This window comes from Aquarana catesbeiana, linkage group LG02 (genome assembly GCF_042186555.1).
Source record: "Aquarana catesbeiana isolate 2022-GZ linkage group LG02, ASM4218655v1, whole genome shotgun sequence".
NCBI classification, from domain to species: Eukaryota; Metazoa; Chordata; class Amphibia; order Anura; family Ranidae; genus Aquarana; species Aquarana catesbeiana.
Window position 1 is genome coordinate 760,704,517 of NC_133325.1, and position 22,292 is coordinate 760,726,808.

General features: G+C 42.4%; 1 protein-coding gene across 5 annotated transcripts in view; it reads right to left on the minus strand.

The window, feature by feature from the left end:
- The window catches only part of ERG (ETS transcription factor ERG), a 248,054-nt gene that overhangs the window by 32,784 nt on the left and 192,978 nt on the right, over positions 1-22,292 (minus strand). For all 5 annotated transcript variants that reach the window (XM_073617215.1, XM_073617217.1, XM_073617218.1 and 2 more), the window contains exon 2: positions 13,147-13,364. In XM_073617215.1, coding sequence (XP_073473316.1) covers positions 13,147-13,364 — 218 coding nt within the window. The remainder of the gene's footprint in view (positions 1-13,146; positions 13,365-22,292) is intronic.

Sequence of the window (22,292 nt, forward strand, 5' to 3'; positions counted from 1 at the left end):
AGAACAACCATTCTCAACCAGGGTTCCATGGAACCACAGAGTTCCTCCAGAGGTTGCTAGGAGTTCCTTGAGATGTGGCTGATTGACCTCCCATCTAATGGTGCCTACATAGTTCCAGGACCATAGATGCCGCTGCCACTTGGCAAAGCCAGCAGCATGACACCAATGATAATTTAGCTGTTTGTATAGATGACATTCTGACCACCACTGTAAGGGGGCATTCATCTTACTGGTAAGGGGAATTTTTCCATGACCTCCAAAAAACTGGTTTTAGCAGGGTTCCCTGAAATCTGGAAATTTTGTCAAGGGTTCCTCTGGGGTAGAAAGGTTGGAAAAGGCTGATCGACAACCATACGGATACCACCAGTCATCCATATATAATGTCAATTTAGTTTCTTTATCCTGTTATATTGACAAAAAATCATTCATTCATCTATGTAACTCAAAGCCATTGACAGACTTCATGGAGACATGGTGACCAGATTGTGTAAATTAGAACAGTGCAATTTCAAAAACGATCACACCTCCATTGTGCCCTTCAAAAATCAATATCTGCCTTTATGTACTTCATGACAACATGGTAATTGGATTTAGGTGACCGAGTTGCCCATGTGGATATACAGTATAAAAGCTAGTGTATGCTCCCAACACTCATCTGAACTAAGGAAGCCACTAGGATGAGTGCTAAAACATCTTCACATTAGAGATTATGTCTAGCAGGCACTACTACTAGTAATAACATGACCAGAATAAATGAAATATTGGCAATATATAATAATAATATACTGCACAATTGTCAAGAAGTAATGTGTATATAGGAAAAGAACCCATATATTCAGTTCACTTTTATATGTTTATCTCTAATGCTGTGTACACATGAGCGGAATGTCCGACAGAAAAAGTCCAACGGGAGCTTTTCACCGTAGATTCCGATTGTGTGTATGCCCCATCGGACTTTTTACGTCGAAAATTCTGACGGACCTAGAAAGAGAACATGTTCTAAATTTCTCCGACGGAACCAATTCCCATCAGGAAAACTGCTCGTCTGTATGCTGTTCCAATGTACCAAAAATGACGCATGCTCTGAAGCAAGTACGAGATGGAAGCTATTGGCTACTGGCTATTGAGTTTTCTAGTCCCGTCGTACGTGTTGTACGTCACCGCATTCTGGACGGTCAGAATTTGGTGTGACTGTGTGTATGCAAGACAGCTCGGAACTCCGTCGCAAAAACCTTCAGAGTTTATTCCGACTAGAAAAAACGGTCGTGTGTACAGGGCTTAAATGTTATGAAAACATTTTTTTATACAAACCAACATAACATTTTGTATCTACTGACTTTTTTTTAGTGTAACCAAAGCTTTCGGGCAAGATATGTTGCAATTGAGGAGGGCAGAAAAGGTTGGCAATGAGCGCCTACCCGAGGAGAGTTGTGCAAGAGAGGGTGGAGAGCCCTAGACACTAAGTTGAGACCCCTATACCTTGATCCCTTTGCACCAATGCAGATAGGTAGCCTTGCCCTTTCATGACTAAGCCTATTTTTGAAATTTGGTGTTTACAAGTTAAAAAAAAAAGTATTTTTTGCTAGAAAATTACTTAGAACCCCCAAACATTATATATATATATTTTAGCAGAGAATCTAGAGAATAAAATGGAGATTGTTGCAATATTTTATATCACATGGTATTTGTGCAGCGGTGTTTTAAACGCACATTTTTGGGAAAATGGACACATTCATGAATTAAAAAAAAAACCAAACAGTAACGTTACCCCAATTTTTTTGTATAATGTGAAAGATGATGTTACGCCGAGTAAATAGATACCAAACATGTCATGCTTTATAATTGCACGTACTCGTGGAATGGCGACAAACTACGGTACCTAAGAATGTCCATAGGCGACACGTTAATTTTTTTTTACGGTTACCAGGTTAGAGTTACAGAGGATGTCTAGTGCCAGAATTATTGCTCTCGCTCTGACGATCGCGGCGATACCTCACATGTGTGATTTGAACACCGTTTACATATGCAGGCGCGACTTCCATATGCGTTTTCTTTGCTGCGCGAGCACGCGGGGACAGGTGCGCTTTAAAAAAAAAAAATTCTCTTATTTATTTTATTTATTTTTATATTTATAAATTGTGTTAAAAAAAAAAAAAAAATTGATGACTTTTATTGCTGTCACAAGGAATGTAAACATCCTTTGTGACAGTAATAGGTGGTGACAGGTACTCTTTACTGTGTATTTTTTTAAAACCGGCGCCATTGGCAGCCGAGTAAACGGGAAGTGACATCATGACGTCACTTCCGCGTTTACAATTAGAAGGCTGGAACAAAGCCACCCACAGCTTCGTTCCAGCCTGCCCCCAGCCACCGGAGGCGTTCGATTAGTCATCGGGCCTCCCGATGGAACGGGAGGCCCTGTAAGAGCGGCGGGAGGCGGCGGGAGGGGGGGACGTCCCCTCCCGCTGCTCCGGTATAACAGCTGAGCGGCTTTTAGCCGCATCGGTTGTTATATCTGGATAGCCGATCGCCCGCTGTAAAAAACGGTACCGGGATGATGCCTGCAGCTGCGGGCATCATCCCTGTATAACCCCCGAAAGCCGAGTACGTACATCTGCGTACGCTCGGCGGGAAGGGGTTAAGGACATCCAAACTTTGAATTTTATGCCCAGTAAGCTTGAACATAGATTTGAATCCTCATATGAAAACTCAGTGCCTACTACATTTAAGATTAAGAGGTCCTGCCCCAAACTGAGATAATGGGATTTAACAATACGTTTGACCTCATGGTGGGATATGAACATTCATGTAGTAGCTTACAGTCAATGCCTGAGAACGCATTTAGATAATTAGGGAAGGAATGGTATCTTTGGTGTCCCTTGAGGTTCCTGTGCTCAGCCCTGGAGAGTTGGGTGCATACATGCATGGAAGGCACCACCAACTTTTATAATGTGGCTGGTTTGTTCTCAAATGAACACAAGCTATTGCCAGCCACAGAAAGCTCCAGAAGAAATGGGCTCTTATGACCACAAAATTCATGAGGTTGCTACTCTGGCCCTATTATTATGCAACATGAAAGAAATTTGATTGACATGATATGAGTATGATTGTTATTAGGTTGTATGATGGGGTAGTAGAGGAGATGCTGTAGCAAAGTGATGTGGATGTCAGCCTTGTTTTTTGGTGTGGAATTTCAATATACTCAATAAATAAACAGTTGCGCTAATTATTGCAATCCATATTCTAAATCAAAAATATATAAACAGTGCCATCAACATTATTTAATACCTTCCTTAAAGTGTGCATTAAACTAATTAATCCACTTGTGAAAAATCAAAACATGAAAAATATAAATTTCAGTAACACATTCCTTAAACCTCTATTTCAATGTGTGATTTTATCTATGTTGTTTTGGATCAAAGTCCAATATATCTTCTGTGCAAAATGATACTATGGTAATCTTTTTTGAATCTTCTCATTCGTAAAGTAAAATAAAACTTGCTCCCTCCTATATCACCTATCATTCACAGCTGTGTTAGTTCACAATTTGCGAGCCGCTGATCTTTATTGGAACACAGCCAGGTTCAATTTAAACCACAGGTAATCAACCAACTATTATTTAAATCCACAACAGCTCTGTGCTTTGCTAATGGGTATAGCGGGTCAGGAATAAAAGCAGTGAGCGTCTTGTTGACCAATAAGAATCTCCCTGAGGAAGTCACGTGACCATGTGACGTAACACGTAGGGGAGGGGCATATGTTGGAACAAGACGCTGAGATACCCATTAGCAAAGCACGAAGCAACTGTTTATTTATTTATCCAACACTTTGTCACATTTATATTGGGCGTGTGCTACCAGTTAAGGGAGAAAAAAAACGCGCTTAGTCAAAAATATTAAACATCAAAAGATTGAGTGAAATAAATAAAACATCACAAAAAAATGGAAAATCATAAAATGTAGTCCAAAGAGCAGCAGCTTATTGTGTGGTAGCACAAATAAAGATATGGAAAGGGGAGAAAAGCTACGCTAATAAATGGAAAGTCCATACAATTGCTTGTGGATAAATCAATAAGCAGTTCGATCTATGTAATCAAACACCAGGGTGAATCAAGTAGAATCAAACGTGCCGCCACCATAAGAAAAACCTGCTTACCAGCTGGTAAGCAAAGACAGGCAGATTGCTTATACCCAGCCAGGGCCTTTGCTTGGATTGAAGATCAGCTGATGGACTGAAAGCTGGATGGTTCGATGAGTGCTCAAAACGATCCTGACAACACCCGGCCTTAATCAGAGCCTCGAGACCCAGCCATAAACAGAGGGAAAGAGACCATCCATAGCGTAATATTGTCACTACTCAATAGTTTAATATAAAGTATTACACTTACATATAAAAGTTTAAAACATCGCATAGAAACAGCAGAGCCGGCCGGCTAAAAACAAAATCCCGTTCTCCTAACACAAAAGCGTGTTGACGTCAGCACGTATCCTTCTCCAGACGCGTTTCATCATAAATGACGTTATCAATGGGTGCTACCAGTTGCTGGTTGAGATATTAGATTATTCCAACACTAGTTGCTTGCAAGACTTTTTGATTATAATTTTTAATGTACTATTAATAAACTTGTAGATTTTATAATGTTTCTATTGACTAGTTTTGAGAGTAACCACAAGGACTCACAGAAGTTCTTTTTTTATATAACCACCTATAATGACAAACTGCACAAGGCAATACAAGGCTAGGCACTTCCATAACACACTAAAAATAGAACAACAACCCCCCCCCCCTTTTAAGCCCATACTAGGCAGGGAGGGGAGACCGTGGATGGGACATCGAGAAATCATATATAAATGATAAAATAATCAATTTGTACTCTATAAAGTAAAAACTCCATTAAAATCAATAAATTCACTAATATAGTCTGTCTTGCAATAATAAAGCGGAACTTTACCCAACAACTTGATAAAAAATTAATGTTCTTTAGCAAGGAACATACAGTACATTCCACATTAATAATTATGCCACCAAAATTAATGTGTGCTACTTTCTTCTTTCCAGAGGCTGCCATTTTACTTCAGCCCAGAGCCCCTTGGCAGCAGTAAATCTTTAGGCTGTCAGCAGATCAGCCTCTAGTGGCTCTGATTTTTGGCACAGTGTCAAAAATTAGAGGGCAACTGAGCATGTGCAGAGCAGGGTGAGACTGTGTATTACTGGATTTTAACTACTTGCCGTCAGTATAACGTACTTATACTACGGCAAGGTAGCATTGCTGCAGTACATCTAGTACCTAGTACGTGATGCGACGCTTCCAGGTGCAACGCCGGCGACCCTGATTATACACAGTGGAAGCTGATCTGCGGGTTACCGCCGGCGCCCACAGATCGCTAGGCAGATCGCCTTCTGTCAGTAGGGAAGGCATGGATCCTGTGTCTCTGCAAAGCAGGAACATGGATCCATGCCTTCCCCTAGTAAAAGCACCTCCCCCAATACACAAACACTGGCTAGGCACATAGTTAACCCTTTGATCGCCCCTGATGTTTAACCCCTTCCCAGCCAGTGTCATTAGTACAGTGAAAGTGCATATTTTTGGCAATGATCACTGTATTAGTGTCACTGGTCCCCAAAAAGTGCCAGTATCTGATTTGTCCACCGCAATATCACAGTCCCACTATAAGTCGCTGATCGCTGCCATTATTAGTAAAAAATAAATAAATGGAAAAAAAAATCCCATAGTTTGTAGACGCTATAACTTTTGCACAAACCAATCTATATATACGCTATTTGGGAATTTTTTTTACCAAAAATATGTAGCAGAATACATATTAGCCTAAATTTATGAAGAAATTTGATTTTTTTTTTTTTTAATTATTGGATATGTTTTATAGCAGAAAGTAAAAAAAATTTTTTTTTTTTTTTAAATTGGTCTTTTTTTGTTTATAGCGCATAAAAATAAAAACCATAGAGGTGATCACATACAGTACCACCAAAAGAAAGCTCTATCTGTGGGGAAAAAAGGGACAGATTTGGGTACAGCATCGCATTACCGCGCAATTGTCAGTTAAAGTAACACAGTGCCGTATAACTAAAAATTGCCTGGTCATGAAGAGGAGTAAATCTTCCGGAGGTCAAGTGCTTAAACAGTATAGGCCCTTATTTTTAGGGCTTGTGCACACCACAAAAACCACACTCCAGAACTGTACCAGATGCGTTTCTAAATGCGTGTTTTTAACATGTTTTTGATGCGTTTTTTTAATGCTTTTCTGGACGCATTCCATGTGGTTTTTTTTCTTCTTTTTCCTGTTTTTTTCCCCACTGTATTGGGGTCCAGTGGGGTTTTGATGCCGTTCAGTGCATTTTGATGGGCTTTTGATGCGTTTTACCGTGTTCCAGTACAGTCCGGTGCAAGAAAAATGCAGCATGTTCTACTTTTTTTCTGGAACTGGAACGCCCTGGAACTGACTTCACTGGTGTGAACTATGCCATTGGAAACCATGTAACCTACTTTCCATGCATTTTTGATACAGAAAAAAAAAACACACTGGACTGCATGTGGTCTGAACTGACCCTTAATGTTTTACATAGCTACACCTGCAAAAGGGGCCAGCCTGAAGAAATTTAGCAGGACTTAAAGGGGTTGTAAACCTCCTGTGATGCAGCTGCCCCCCAGAGCTCCCCTTTTCCTTACCTGAATCTGGTCTTTCCAGCGGGGGAAACGAGCACACCAGCTCCAGCTGGTGTCTCGGGTCCTGATTGGATAGATTGATAGCAGCGCAGCCATTGGCTCCCGCTGCTGTCAATCAAATCAAATGATGCATGAGCTGGGGGGCGGGGCCGAGTCCTGCTGTCTTTGTCAATAGACGCAGCAGCAGAACTCAGGAGCGCGTCCGCACGAGTCCCCCGAGGGAGAGTGGATCTCCAACGGGGTACTTGAGGAGAGGAGGAGCCAGAAGCACCACTGAGGGACCCCAGAAGAGGAGATAGGGGCCACTCTGTGCAAAACCAACTCTACAGAGGAGGGAAGGTTAAATAAATATATATATATATATATATATATATATATTTTATTTTTATTTTTTTAAACAAACCTTTACATATTTTTAAAATATTCTGATTAAAATTCCATTTTAAGGCGTGCAGGACCAACGAGTTTTGCGAACAGTTGGCTTCTTCAGGATCCTACATATAATACATATAACACACTATTGCCCTGTACACACGATAGGATTTTCCGACAACAAAACCGTGGATTTTTTTCCGAAGGATGCTGGCTCAAACTTGTCTTGCATACACACGGTCACACAAATGTTGTTGGAAATTCCGAACGTCAAGAACGCGGTGACGTACAACACGTACGACGAGACGAGAAAAATGAAGTTCAATAGCCAGTGCGGCTCTTCTGCTTGATTCCGAGCATGCGTGGACTTTTGTGCGTCGGAATTGTGTACACACGATCGGAATTTCCGACAAGTCTTGTTGTTGGAAAATTTGAGAACCTGCTCTCAAACATTTGTTGGCGGATATTCCGACATCAAATGTTCTATGGAGCATACACACGGTCGGACTTTCATCCAACATTTGTTGTCGGAAATTCCTATCGTGTGCACGGCCCATTGGGTTTCATTCCGGGAAAGTATGGCTTCCTTTTCCTTTTAATCCACCTATGTTTTGGAAGTACATACAGTATATTAGTGTAGGACAGGTGCTCTTAAATACAAGTGTATTGACCAAGTCAAGAACAAAAGGGCCTATTAACAGATGAAAAAGAAAAAAAACTCTTTAAATACTAGAATCATATTGAATGTAAAGGCTGAAGAAAGCTTTGTGGTTTGTGATTAGAATGATGAATAGTCTAAGTAAGAAAGACATAACATTATGAGAGTGAGATGGTTGGCTGTGCAGTGTGATGAATGAGGCCTTGCTCTCAACTCTCCGTCAAAACATACAGTAGAATTTGTCCAGCATGTGCCGTCTCCTCCCAGCTTTTAGCTTGACTTATTGCCCGCTTTCACCTAGAAAAACACTTTTTTTTTTTCTTCCAAACATATCTTAAGAATGTTTACCCTAATTTAGACGGGGATGATTGGCACAGGGGCGATCGGTCTGCTTTCTTTACCACCACATCAAGTCAGATGTGGAGGCCAAGAACGGGAATGTAGCTCAGTTCTCTGCTAAATAAAATGACTAAGTCCCAGATCAAAGTCTAAAAACATTCAAATTTAGAACACCTTTTCCACTCCACTGTTTAGATTTCAGCTGTGCAGTTACTTGGCTAAATAAATATCAGGGATGGGAAATGCAGGCGGCTAAAAACCAGGCACAGAATTCACGTTGTAAAACAGACCGAATAAAAGAAGCGCTCAGAAAACTTTCATGCAACCCAAAGTTGTTATTTTTTTTCCTTGTATAGCTTCTCTTTTTTGCCTTCTTAACCCTTGACCACACCAGTTCTCAAATGTTCATCATGCCCCTTCATTCAGACTGGAGATTATGGTGCACAGGAAGAGAAACATTTCCTGGGTCGGTTCATCCGACCAAAAAAAAAGGCTGCAGGAAATCTTCTGCTCTTGTTTTCAGAGAGAAGGAAGGAGCTGGGGCAAGACAGGACTTCTAGTTATTAAAGCTGAACTCCATGGAGACAAAAACCTACAAAAACCTGGTTAAATCTTCTAATGTTCACTGCCCCTCCCTCCTTGTCTGTGTTCCCACTGCAGCCTGAGATTGTGTAGACCAGCCATTGTCACATCTACTGAACATGCTCCAGTTTCAGTTCCCTTCTAAGAGGTTAATTTCCTCCTTTTTCTTATCTGTGCAGCCCACATGACTATAAAGTCACACGTGTGGCCGTATACACTCTGGATAAATGACAGCCCACTCCCTACCTTCCACTCCATGCGCACTGAACAGCTAAACAAAATGGTGTGGGGTTTTACTTGTTGATTTATGGAGGCTTTACCTCCCTGTAATTCTAAGCACTTACAAACAAACAATAGACACAGGCTGGAGGGGTATGAAAAAGGCTGCAATTGGAAAAACCTCTCTATAGATAGCCTACTCCATGTTTTTGCACAAAAATAATGAGGATTAGAGGTCAAATACATATTTGTATGACAATTTCAAACACTTGTTTGATATTATGTATTTTTTCTTTGTATTTCAAAGGCTGTTTTTTTTAACATGTGACAAGCAGCAGAGGACTAGATGTTTCCCTGCAGATGGCCTGCACATGAAGAGCCTCCACATGAAGAGCACATGAAAGATGTCAGCTGTAAACTGATTATATATATGTAGCAACCTGGTTGTAGGCAGGGTTGCTAACAAATTTAGTTTGCTAGGTGGTAACTAGCCTGGCTAATTGTTAGGGGGATCCACTGACGTATCTATAACTCTGGATTTGATGCAACTCTCTCTTCTGTCACTAGGTGGCATTGTTGCTTGTGGCATTATAATGACAAGGGCATAGTGAATTCACACTAGGAGTGGATGGGTTGTCTCAGCTAATTGGCAGGGTTTTTTTTGGCCCCTTGACCTGCTGGGAGAGCATATTTATTCGGGAGGAGTCGGGTGACTGGGGTTCTGTGCCACCTGGACGGCTGTCTGGGTGGACGTATGTTGCTAGGCCAGAAGCCAGAGGCCTATCCTGGGAGAACCTGGCTGCTAGGCTGTCTGAGGCCTATCCAGGTTTAAGAAAAGCAGCAAGGGGTTGGGGCTTCAGGCCGGAAGCCCAACCAAGTTGCAGAAGTTTCGCTGGACGGGGAACTGTTTTGTTGCCAGCGGTGAGGGAGAAACAGTTGCCATAAGGGACGATCAAGGCCAGAGGTAAAGGGGAAGCAGTTGCCACCAAGGGACAACCACTCCTGTTATCAGAGGCCAGTGTATTGAAGTTTGAAGAAGTACCAGAGCAGCCTTTTCACCAGCTGGGGACAGCAAAGAAGTGGGAAAGCTTCAGCCGAGTGTCAAGCCAGGGACCCATCAGGTTAGCGGGGGTGAAGTTTGCGGAGTATACAGCGGGCTAGCTGTGGAAGAGCTCAAAGGATACGGTGATGACTGGGATCTTGGAGTCTAGTGAGAGACCGGGAGCTCAGTAAGTGAAGATCTACAGTGGGATACTGTGAGATGTGAGAGAAGATCTGTAATGGGTTACTGTGAGTTAAGTGTATAGATCTATATTGACTGTTGAAAGTTCAGTTGCCATAGGAATCAGCAGTTCTACAAATACAGTTTCTGCATCCAGCTTAAAGGCCCTCCACCCGTATAGCTGTCTGCCTATTATTTTTGCCTCGGAGTCTGCCTGTTTGCGTATTGCATTTGCCTAAGGGTGTCCTGGCCCTAACCCTCTCTCCACCAGTTCTGTTTAAGAGACAATAAATCCCCTTTTCTTACTTTCAAAAAGTGACTGGCGCCCATGTTTCCAACTTGCATTACACTCACCATGCCTAATAACCCACACTTCGAGGAAGGATGTCAGCTCTCCCTGACTCTGGAGGTCACCATTAGGCCTTTGGGGGTCGGGGACACCGCTATATATATATATATATATATATATATATATATATATATATATATATATATAAATAAAAATAAAATAAATACAGTGCCATTGTCCATATACATAAAAAAGGGGTGATGTGAATTAAACAGTGCGTGTTTAGTATCACTTTAATGTAGATCAGTTTTTATTCATACATATTTAAAGCTGAAGCTTAATCTGCATATAGTTTCTTCCTTGAAAAAGGGACCTGTATGTTTTGAGTTCGGTTCAGGTAAAAATTTGCACCTGAATCACACCTGAACCGGTGAACAGAACCGCACCAGACTGCTGCACTGAAACCGCGGCCACATATGTGTGAACCCAACCTTATGGCTTTTTTAACATACCCTATTTTAGACCCAGCAACAGCATTCATGGGTCTCTATGCATCTCTATGAAATGCAGAAAGGTCATGGCTGATGGGAGGGGTTGGCAGGGTGCTATACATATCTTCCTGAAACCATCACAACACTTTGCCTCAGTGCTCCTCTCTAGAACCTCAGGCCTGAAACGTTTCTCAAGAATACCTTGAACAAGCTCCATCGTTTCCTTGGCTCTGACCAACTTTTGTAAAGTATTTGGCTTCCAAAAGTTGACTTGTCAAGTTGGGCTTGACTCCATGTAGCCCCTGCTCCTTGATAAACTTAAAAGTGTCCAAGTAATACCAAGGAGTGTCCCATTTGTCCCTTCCAAGGGACCTTGAAAGGAGGAAAAAAACGGGACATGGACTTTCCACCAGAGTCCAATGTTCTGTCCACCAAAATCCTATGGATGCAGTTTCAAGCAAAGAACAACCTCATTTGGGTAGCGATGTTAGGCACGCCCTTATCGCCTTTGAGGGGCTCCGTGAAGATGACTGTCCACTTCACTCTGTCTAGGGACACTAGATGATCCTGGACGTCCTCCAGCCATGAAATAAGGTGGGCTCTGGGTGACTTGCTGCAGTTTCTAATGCACACTGTGGGAAGCTCTGCAGTGAAATCGGAGTAAGCTATTCCAGCAAAGGAGAGGAGCACACTTTTACTACTGAAACAATGAAATACTGGTTGGATTGGGGTCTCAAAACAAGGAAAATCACGAGGTTCTACACCAGCAGCACGCTGACACATGGAAGTCATCATGGTAAACTGATGTTTGTGGTGAAGTAGTGCATGACATGGCATTTGAGAAAGTTAAGTTACAGCTCAATAGTGCTTGATAGTATTAAATGAAAAGACATTGATACCCAGGGACACAAAACTCTGACTTCTTGGAAATTTAAAATACTGGCACACTGACAATGATAAACCCACACTAATAATGACATTGGGGGAAATTGAATATAAGAATATATAGTGGCTGAATATAAGAGGGCCAGGAGGTCGAATGTTCTTGTTCATGTGATTTTTGATCATTCTCATTGCCTGTCTTTCATTAAGGGTACATGACATCAGCCATATCTTCCCATGTCTATCATATTTGGCCACCCCTTGATTTGAAATATAAACAGTGCAGCGCTAAAACATCACACATTATAAGTGAAAAAAAAAAAGATTTGTGATGATAGTGACTTCTGCTCCAATGGAAAATTATATAAAAGTCCCAAATCTCCAGAATCCAAATGATTAAGTGGAAGACTGACAGTCCCACAAGCCGTGTTCACACTTGGAAATCATAAGAAGGAAACCAGAGTGTCACCAGAGAGCTCCTATTACTCCTCTTGATTTGCCTAAAGCTGACCATATACGACTCAAATTTTGCCAATTCCTGTGAATGGGCCATGGTTGGTTCTTCCGGCACCATGACCACCAGACTGAAGGAGTCAGCCAGACTTTTGGCTTGAGAAATAGGCTTGGGTGGCCTCGAAACATGTAACCCCGCCCTCCCCGTTGTCATTTCCAGTCTGCTCTGCATCCCAAAAGAGTCTGACGGCCATCTTTTTGGATTCTGCTTCCTCCATCACAGCCGGTTTTTGGCCCTACTTGTGGACAACAAAGCTGCAAGTTTTACAGAAGAGACTCCATGCTCCACATGAAAGCCAGCTGCTGACTGTGGCGATACAAAAAAAGCACCATTTCTTATGCACTATGTGAGTTGCTAGTTTACATGTACCTCATTCTGCGTGTAATTTACGTCACTTTGTCTGGTGCCCCCTGTTGTGTCTTCTTGGCTTTACAGGTTACCCACCAGCCCACCCTGTGTGTTTGCTTGTGCCAAGATTGTCCTGCTATACTGAAGATTACCACCAGAGGCCCGAACCTTTAGATGAGCAAGTTCTTTTAACTGTTTTTGATGGTTGCCAATTGTCTTTCACTCCAATAAATACATTTCATATCATACTTAGATCGCGCCCCCTCCCCTATGTATCAGTTGCCGTCACTGTTCTGGTATTCATACAGTTGACGGTGTCAGCTGTTAGAACACAATAGCTGGAAATGGAAGATTCATCCATCCAAGCTGTTTAACCTGGATGGGGGAATCTCTGAATTCTATGAAATCTGAAATCTTCACACATATATAGCCAACTTAAGACTGGCCACCTATATGCTCACACTTACAGAACAATGGCTGAAAAAAACAGCTTGGTAGTACTGAGCGTAAGTTAGAAAAGTTGTAAAAATTGTCCAATTTTTCCTTACCGGGATCCGTTGACTTGAGTGGGGTTACATTCCATCTTGATGGTGACTCTGGATGGGGGCTGGGACAGCCAGTCTTGCTGCGGGACCCGTGGACTCATTTTCGAAGTTTGCCCATATTCACTGGAGGATGAAGCCGTCATCTCAGACTTGGTAAGGTGTGGCGTTCCGTAGGCGCACTCAAATAATGACTGATCGTCGCTCACCACTGATAATGCTTCCTGTACACAAAAAGAGGGGATTCCAAAGATTAAAATGATTTATAAGAAACCAAAGGCCATATAGGCCAAGGAAAAAAAGAGACATTTTTTTAAATGCAGATAAGATAATGTTCACAGGCACAGAGGATTTTTATCAGATGCTTGACAATGGCCAACAATAACCTGAAAAAAATAATGGAATGTGGTGAAAAAAAGAATGTTGGCCCTAAAATACATTGGAGAACTGAGTGATGGATGGTTCTCAGAAACTGGTGCTACATGGCCAGACAGAGACATAAAAACAGGATTTGAATTTCTCTCTACGAATTGCTTACATAGTTTTATAATGAGACTAAAAAATAAAAGTCAAGTTTAAAGACTAACTCCAGTCAAAGTGTTTTGGGCATAACGTGGGAAAGAAGTCTATTTATAAAGGAGAATAGCTGACTTTCTCTGCAGGTGAATATTCCAGATCCATCTGTTTTACAAAGTCAGTTGGGCTAAAAATAGTCAACCCAGTTCATCCAATAGAAAAAAAAATAGAATAAATAAAGATAAAAAACAAATACAGAACACCATACCCACAGCTGTTTCAGAGGAAGGCAAAAAAACGACCGAAATGAAAATTCTGGACCAAAACAAAAAATTCAGGATGCACTTGGACGAAAACCAAAACAGAAACTGAAATGAACAGTTTTCAAAAAATAAATACATTTTTTATATAGAATTCTATTATATTCAACACTTCAACCACTTCAGCCCCGGAAGGATTTACCCCCTTCCTGACCAGAGCACTTTTTGCGATTCGGCACTGCGTCGCTTTAACTGACAATTGCGCGGTCGTGCGACTTTGCACCCAAACAAAATTGACGTCCTTTTTTCCCACAAATAGAGCTTTCTTTTGGTGGTATTTCATCACCTCTGCGGTTTTTATTTTTTTCGCTATAAACAAAAAAAGAGCGACAATTTTGAAAAAAAAAATCTTTTTTTAATATTTTTTAACTTTTTGCTATAATAAATATCCCCCAAAAATATATATAAAAAAAAAATTTTTCCTCAGTTTAGCCCGATATGTATTCTACATATTTTTGGTAAAAAAAAATCGCAATAAGCGTATATTGATTGGTTTGCGCAAAATGTATAGCGTCTACAAAATAGGGGATAGTTTTATGGCATTTTTATTATTAATTTTTTTTTATTAGTAATGGCGGCAATCTGCGATTTTTATCGGGACTGCGACATTATGGTGGGCACATCGGACAATTTTGACACTATTTTTGGACCATTGTTATTTATACACCGATCAGTGCTATAAAAAATGCATTGATTACTGTGTAAATGACACTGGCAGTGAAGGGGTTAACCAATAGGGGGGCGATAAAGGGGTTAGGTGTGTCCTAGGGAGGTGTTTCTAACTGTGGGGGGAGGGGCTACACCTCACATGACAGCGATCACTGCTCTCGTGACAGAGAGCAGTGATCTCTGTCCTGTCACTAGGCAGAACAGGGAAATGCTTTGTTAACAAAAGCATCTCCCCGTTCTACCTCTCCGTGACACGATCGTGGGCACCCGGCAGACATCGAGTCCACGGGACCTGCGGTCACGGAGACCGCAGCGGGCGCCCTCTTAAAGGGGATGTACCAGTACGCCCTTTTGCCCACCAGTGCCATTCGGCCGACGTATATTGGCGTGCACTGGTCGGCAAGTGGTGAATAGCTTTTGAAGCACTTTTGCGTTAAAAAAGTAGAAGAGAAATGCATATCTTAAAATTCTATGTATGTCTTCACACTGGTCCATTGCACTTCAGTTGCCACATTTTTGATGCATATTTGGTCAGTTAAAAAATGCACCAAAAACGCACCTCCCCATTAAAATGCATCGAAAGCGCAGCAAAATCACTGTAAAATCGCGGCAAAATCACACGTTTTGCAGTGGTAATTATTGGCACCTTTTTTTATTATCGGCAAAATGCTGATAACCCTATTTTTGCCCAATAATTTTCAGCAACCAATATATCAGTGCTTCCCTAAAAAAAAAAAAACCCAATAAAGCCTGATCCAATTTGCTCCACCGGGTAAAAAAGTAATTTCTCAGTAGAGCTATCCCTATAAATGGTATATTTTGTTAATTTAGGAAGGCATCCAGCTCTTTTTTTTTAAAACAATCTACTGAACTGGACAGAACCAGCTCTTATGCCCCGTACACACCATCAGAAATTCTGCCAGCAAAAGTCGGATGTGAGCTTTTGGTCAGAAATTCCGATCGTGTGTATGCTCCATCGGACTTTTGCTGGCAGAATTCCAGCCAGCAAAAGATTGAGAGCAGGTTCTCTATTTTTCGGGCGGAAAAAGTTCCTATCCGAAAATGTGTTCGTCTGTATGCAATTCGGACGCGCAAAAAATCACGCATGCTCGGAAACAATTCGACGCATGCTCGGAAGCATTGAACTTCATTTTCTCGGCTCGTCGTAGTGTCGTACGTCACCTTGACGTCATCTTGACGGTCGAAAGTTCAGAGAACTTTTGTGTGACCGTGTGTATGCAAGGCAAGCTTGAGCGTAATTCTGTCGGAAAAACCATCCAAGATTTTTCTGACGGAATTTCTGATCTCGTGTACGGGGCATTAGGCTGTGTTCACAATTATGCGAACTGGATGTGGTTTCCCCGCATCCAATTTGCATGAAAGGAGAGTGTGACGGGCTCTCAGTGGAGTCGGTTCACACACCTCCGGGGCGGCGGCGGTCCACATTTGGAAAGGGTCCTGTGCGTCTTTGGTTTCCGAATCAGTTGCGAATTCAGACAGAAATTTGGACCTGATTCGAAACTGAATCAGTGAACAGGGACGCACCAGACTCCCTGCTGGGAGCCGCGGCCACAGCAAGTGTAAACCTGTCCTCATGGGGACTTATACTACATTTTCACAGCTCTAAGGCCCCTTTCACACTGGGGCGGTAGGGGGCGTCGGCGGTAAAACAGCGCTATTTTTAGCACTGTTTTACCGCGGTATTCGGCCGCTAGCGGTGCGGTTTTAACCCCTTGCTGGCGGACGAAAAAGGGTTAAAACCCCTCGTATAGCGCGGCTATAGCCGCGGTATTACCGCGGTATAGCCGCGCTGTCCCATTGATTTCAATGGGAAGGAGCGGTTTGGGAGCGGTGAATACACCGCTCCTTCACCGCTCCAAAGATGCGGCTGACAGGAGATTTTTTCTTCTCCTGCCAGTGCATCGCTTCAGTGTGAAAGCCCTCGGGCTTTCACACTGAACAAACAGCGGAGGCTGTTTAGGGGCGGTTTGCAGGCGCTATTTTTAGCGCAATAACGCCTGCAAACCGCCCCAGTGTGAAAGGGGCCTTACTATGAAGAAGCCTTTCTGTATGTGGAGGTTAAATTTCATATCCTCCATGTGTAAAGAGTGCCCCCTTGTCCATTGTAATGACCTAAATGCTACACTAAGTTTTATAATTAGACAAAAAAAAAAAAATCAAGTTTAAAGCCTAACTCCAGCCAAAATGTTTTTGGGGTAAAAGGGGAAAGAGAGTCTATTTATAGAATCAGAGCTTCTTCAAACATTCTCTGCAGGTAAATCTTCCAGGTCCATCTGTTTGAGCCCAGGTTCACACTGACAGCGGGAATGAAATCGTTTGAGTTCAGATGAACTCGCACAATTTCATTCCTGCATGTCAATCCCGACTTCGGGGGCGATTTCAGAGACATCGGTGAGGGTTTCTGCACCGATATCTATGGAAATCACACCCCAAAGTCACCAAATGTAGTACAGAAACTACTTTTTGGAATCGGTGCAGCGCCACAAACGACGCTGATTCAGACGGTGCCATTGCCGGCAATTGCCGCTGATTGGGCATACGATTTGACATGTCAAATCGCATGCCAAATCACTCCAATGAGAACCAGGGCTTACGTAGCTACATAGTCAGTTGGGCTACAAAAAAGTCCACCCAGTTCATCTGATATAAAAAATAAAAAAATAGGTAAATAAAATAAATTAAAAAAAAGAAAACACCCATATACAAAACTCCATATCCACAGCTGATCCAGAGGAAAAAAAAAAGCATGATCCAATTTGCTCCAAAAAAAAAATTCCTTCATGATCCCCCAGGAGAGCAATTCGATATTCCCTGGATCAACTACCCCTAACTTTATTACCTATCAATGTTAATATCCAGTTATATTTTGTTAATTCACGCCTGGAAGAAATTACATCTAACCTCGACATAAGGAAAGGCTTCTTCACAGTAAGAGCTGTGAAAATGTAGAATAGACTCCCTCAATAACAGGTTCTGGCCAGCTCAGTAGAGTTATACCTATAAGGTCCCTTTCACACTGAGGCGGTTTGCAGGCGCTATTGCGCTAATAATAGCGCCTGCAAACCGACCCGAAAGTGCCGCTGCTTTGTCCGAGGGCTTTCACACTGGATCGGTGCGCTAGCAGGATGGGAAAAAAAGTCCTGCTAGCAGCATCTTCGGAGCGGTGAAGGAGCGGAGTGTATACCGCTCCTTCACCGCTCCTGCCCATTGAAATCAATGGGACAGCGCGGCTATATCGCCGGCAAAGCGCCTCTGCAGAGGCGCTTTGCGGTGGTTTTTACCCCTTTCTCGGCCGCTAGTGGGGGGTAAAACCGCCCCGCTAGCGGCCAAATACCGACGGTAAAGCGCCGCTTACAATAGCGGCGCTTAACTGTCGATGCCGCCCCCCCCCAGTGTGAAAGGGCCCTAAATGTTATTATCCAGTTATTTTTTATGCATTAGGAATGTATCCAGCTCTTTTTTAAAACAGTCTACTGAGCTGGCCAAAACCAGTTCCACATTATCACAGCTGTTACTGTAAAGAAGCCTTTACATATATGAAGGTTAAATCTCTTTTCCTCCAAGCGTAAAGAGTGCTCCCTTGTCCTCTATAATGACCCAAAAGTGAATAACTCAACACCAAGTTCACTATATGGAGTACTTATGTATTTATACATGTTGATCATATCCCCCCCTTAGGGTCCTTTCACACTGCTCTGTAGCAAAATAGCGGTAAAAACGCATTCTTGCCGTATTTCAGATGCATTCCCTGTGCAATTCTGGTGCATTTGTGGGTTGCCTGCACCTGTGAAAAATGAATAAATGACTCAAAAACTGTGATTGGACACAGGCGATCAGCAGGTCCCGACCACGAATCCCTTGCTGACAGACTCCTGCTTTGTACAATCACAGCGGGTGTGGGCGGGGAGATGTGGGAGGGACCCAGCAGGCCCCACCCACTACAGGCTGCCTGCAGAAAACTACAGGAGGGGGCGGAGACAAGACCAGTCACCCTGCACAGGGAAAGTGAGCAGTGGTGACCGGTCTTTATTAGAGGAAGCTCCTACACAGAGGGAAAAGGTCCCACACCGGATTACTGCACAGATCTGGAAGAAATACACAAAGCACACCAAGATTCAAGAAAGAATTCACATGATGAATGGATTTAGACAATATTTACTTATGCTGGAGTTCAGCTTTAAGCACCAAAGCTAAAGTGTAAACTTTTCCATTCCCAACCCTGGGTTAGAATTTAACAATAATTTCCCAAAGTTAAAATTCTCAGAAAACCTATTGATATAATCAAGCCCTTTACTGAAGGTGTCTCAGTAAATGTTTTTTTTACCTTCCAGTTTCTTAATTTGACCAAATTGCGATGTCAAAATCGCGTAGCAGAAACGCTCGTTCCTGCTGCACGATAATGTGAATAGAACAGAGCCTATAAAACCACAAAAAAATCAACGAATCCTCTAAATTGCCTACATACACTATGTTCAAGTGTAGAACATTGTCATGTTTCTGAATCTCAACACACCTTCATATTCCTATTTCCAACACACAATGGCATCTTGAGAATCTCTCAGGAGTTATTGTCTGTGAACGTCAGATCATTTCATTCCCAAGACTTGTATTCTTAACCTTTGGCTGAGGTTCACTACTGCAGATTGTCTGGTGGAAGTGACTGGTTAAGGTTACCCATCCTGTCTAAATAATAATAGCTTTATACAAGGTTCTCGGGGTCATCCCTGGAAGGCAAAGTGGCAGTATTCTCAAGTGGCACCGAAGTAGAATCTCAGCTAAACTCCAGCCTTCCCTTCCATCTTACACAGTTGAGGAGGTCCCTCTGGTTTTACTGCACACTGTGAGCTTCTCACAGTATGCATTAAAAGCTGCAGCAAGTCAGATACAGCCCGCCTCAATTCCTGGGTGGCATATGTCCAGCATCATCCTCTCTTCAGTTTCTTTCAATGATGGAGGCTCATCATCACATGTGGGCATTTCTTATGCAAATACAGCCTACCAAGACACACGTCCTCCTCCAGACTGACATCCACCCATCAGGTCATTTCTATTCTTACACATACTGTATGTACTATGAAGGAGCAGCTTTGTAACCCTAAAATAGCCTTTCTCAACTTATTACCTCAGAGGAGCCCTTGAAATAATTTTGAGGTTTTGGGGAACCTCTTCCAACTCATTGGAGATCAAAATAGCCAGTGACATTGGTTACCGGTAGATTAAATGTCCCCGTTACAGTGGTGGCCAGAATGTCATCCTTACAGACAGCTAAAAAGATCACTGGTGTTATGATAATGGCTCTGCCAAGTGGTATTGGTCCTGGAAACTTTATAGGCACCATCAGATGGAAGGACAATCCTCCAGAGCTCAAGGAACCCCAAGCAACCACTGGGGGAACCCTGGTTGAGAATGGCTGCCCTGGGAAATGAAGTGTGCTCTGAATACAGATTACTCCCCATGTCTCCATAATATGGAGGACAATCCTCCAGAGCTCAAGGAAACAACCTCTGGGGAACCCTTGGGTTTCAATGAACCCTGGTTGAGAATGGCTGCTCTGGAACATGAAGTGTGCTCTGAATACAGATCACCCCCAACGTCTCCATAATATGGAGGACAATTCTCCAGAGCTCAAGGAAGCAACCTCTGGGGGAACCCTTAGGTTTCAATGAACCCTGGTTGAGAATGGCTGTCCTCCTGGGACATGAAGTGTGTTCTGAATACAGTTCACCCCCCCATCTCCATAATATGGAGGACAATTCTCCAGAACTCAAGGAAGCAACCTCTGGGGAAACACTTGGGTTTCAATGAACCCTGGTTGAGAATGGCTGCCCTGGTACATGAAGTGTGTTCTGAATATAGATCACCCCCCATGTCTCCATATTTTTAAGGACAATCCTCCAGAGCTCAAGGAACCCCAAGCAACCTTTGGGGGAACCCTTGTGTTCTACTTAATCCTGGTTAAGAATTGCTGCCCTGGGACATGAAGTGTGTTACGAATACAGATAACCCTCATAATATAAGGTGGGAGGTTTCTGTAGTTCACACAGATAACCTGGAAAAGGCTTATAACATTGCTTAAAATGGCACTGCAGAGTAGGACAGCACAGGATTTCTGGCAGGATCAACAGTGTGACCTGGGCCGAGCTGATAACATTGTATGAGACAGTGCAGCCCAGGCAGAGAGCAAAGAAAGGATACAAAATTCACTGGATTTCTGTCAGGATCAACAGGTATTTTCTGCATTTATAGAACAGATATATTAATAGGAGCACAAATGAGAAGTTAATTTTCAGGATGTATATACACTTTAACTTCTTCCCATCCAGCCCTGGCTTCCCTAGGCCAGGGGGTGGTAAGGTCTGCCTGATCATGTGACCACTGGGACAGCCAATCACAGTGGTCACATGATTGGGCAAACCTTGCCACCCTCTGGACGTAATAGAGACCAGGAACTGTCTTTGACAGTGAGTGTGCTTCCAGCACAGAAATATCTCCTGCCTATGGACACATATGTGCCGCGTGTGGGCGTTAAAGCACACCCTATTTGCCGCCGCACACATGCGTTATGTGGGTGACAACTGGTTAAAAAACATGTTTTTGTCTATAGTTTATATGCACATTGGGGCAGCCAAATGACCTCTTGCCTATGAACCCTGTGATTCCGGTATATAAGAAACAATATTATACATACTGAACAGCAACGTAAAGTAAACGCATGAAAGCTGCATTAAAATCAGACAAATGTTACAATAACAAATGGAAACTAAGCTGACAATGGCAAACTTAGCTTTTTTAAATATATAACATTGCTGAGTAACCAGTGGTGTAAAAATGAATTGTTTTAAGCCCTTTATCTAAGGGCTCATTCACAACAGCCGCATTGCCCAAAGCAGTCGCAACATAAGAACAAGGCAATTTGTATTACGTCCTATCAATGGCTTCGGTTTGCAGTTTACAGTGCGCAAAAAATAAATAAAAAAGGACACGTTCTACTTCTGTGCAGCACAAAAGAATTACATTAGAAGTTGAAAAAAGAAGGAAAACGTTATAATAACTTATTGGAGCGCCCATTCACACCGATCACACATGATTCAGATTCAGGATACTTTATTAATCCCAAAGGGAATTTATTACATTTATTTAATAACGCACGCTGTGTGATGTGAATGAGCCCCAAAGTCTTTGACACTGCTCTGTGCATGGATCCTGCAGAAAAATATTCAGCATGGCGTCACCTGCAGGAAATTTGGTGTTATGCCAAATCATTTACCTGGCTATGAAGACTCAAAAGAAACATGTTTCCATATTTAAGCATTTGCCTACAGGGCACTTTCACCCCCTTCATGCCCAGGCCAATTTTCAGCTTTCGGCATTTTCGCGCCTTAAATGACAATTGCGCAGTCATGCAACACTGTACCCATATCAATTATTATTATTTATTTTTTTTAGACAGAGCTTTTTTTTTTTGGTGGTATTTAATCACCACTGGTTTTTTTTTGCTAAACAAAATTTTTGAAAAAAAAAAAACAACATCTTTTTAGTTCCTGTTATAAAATGTTTCTCCTTCACTAATGTACACTGATGAGGCTGCACTGATGGTCACTCATAGGTGGCACTTATTGGCACTGA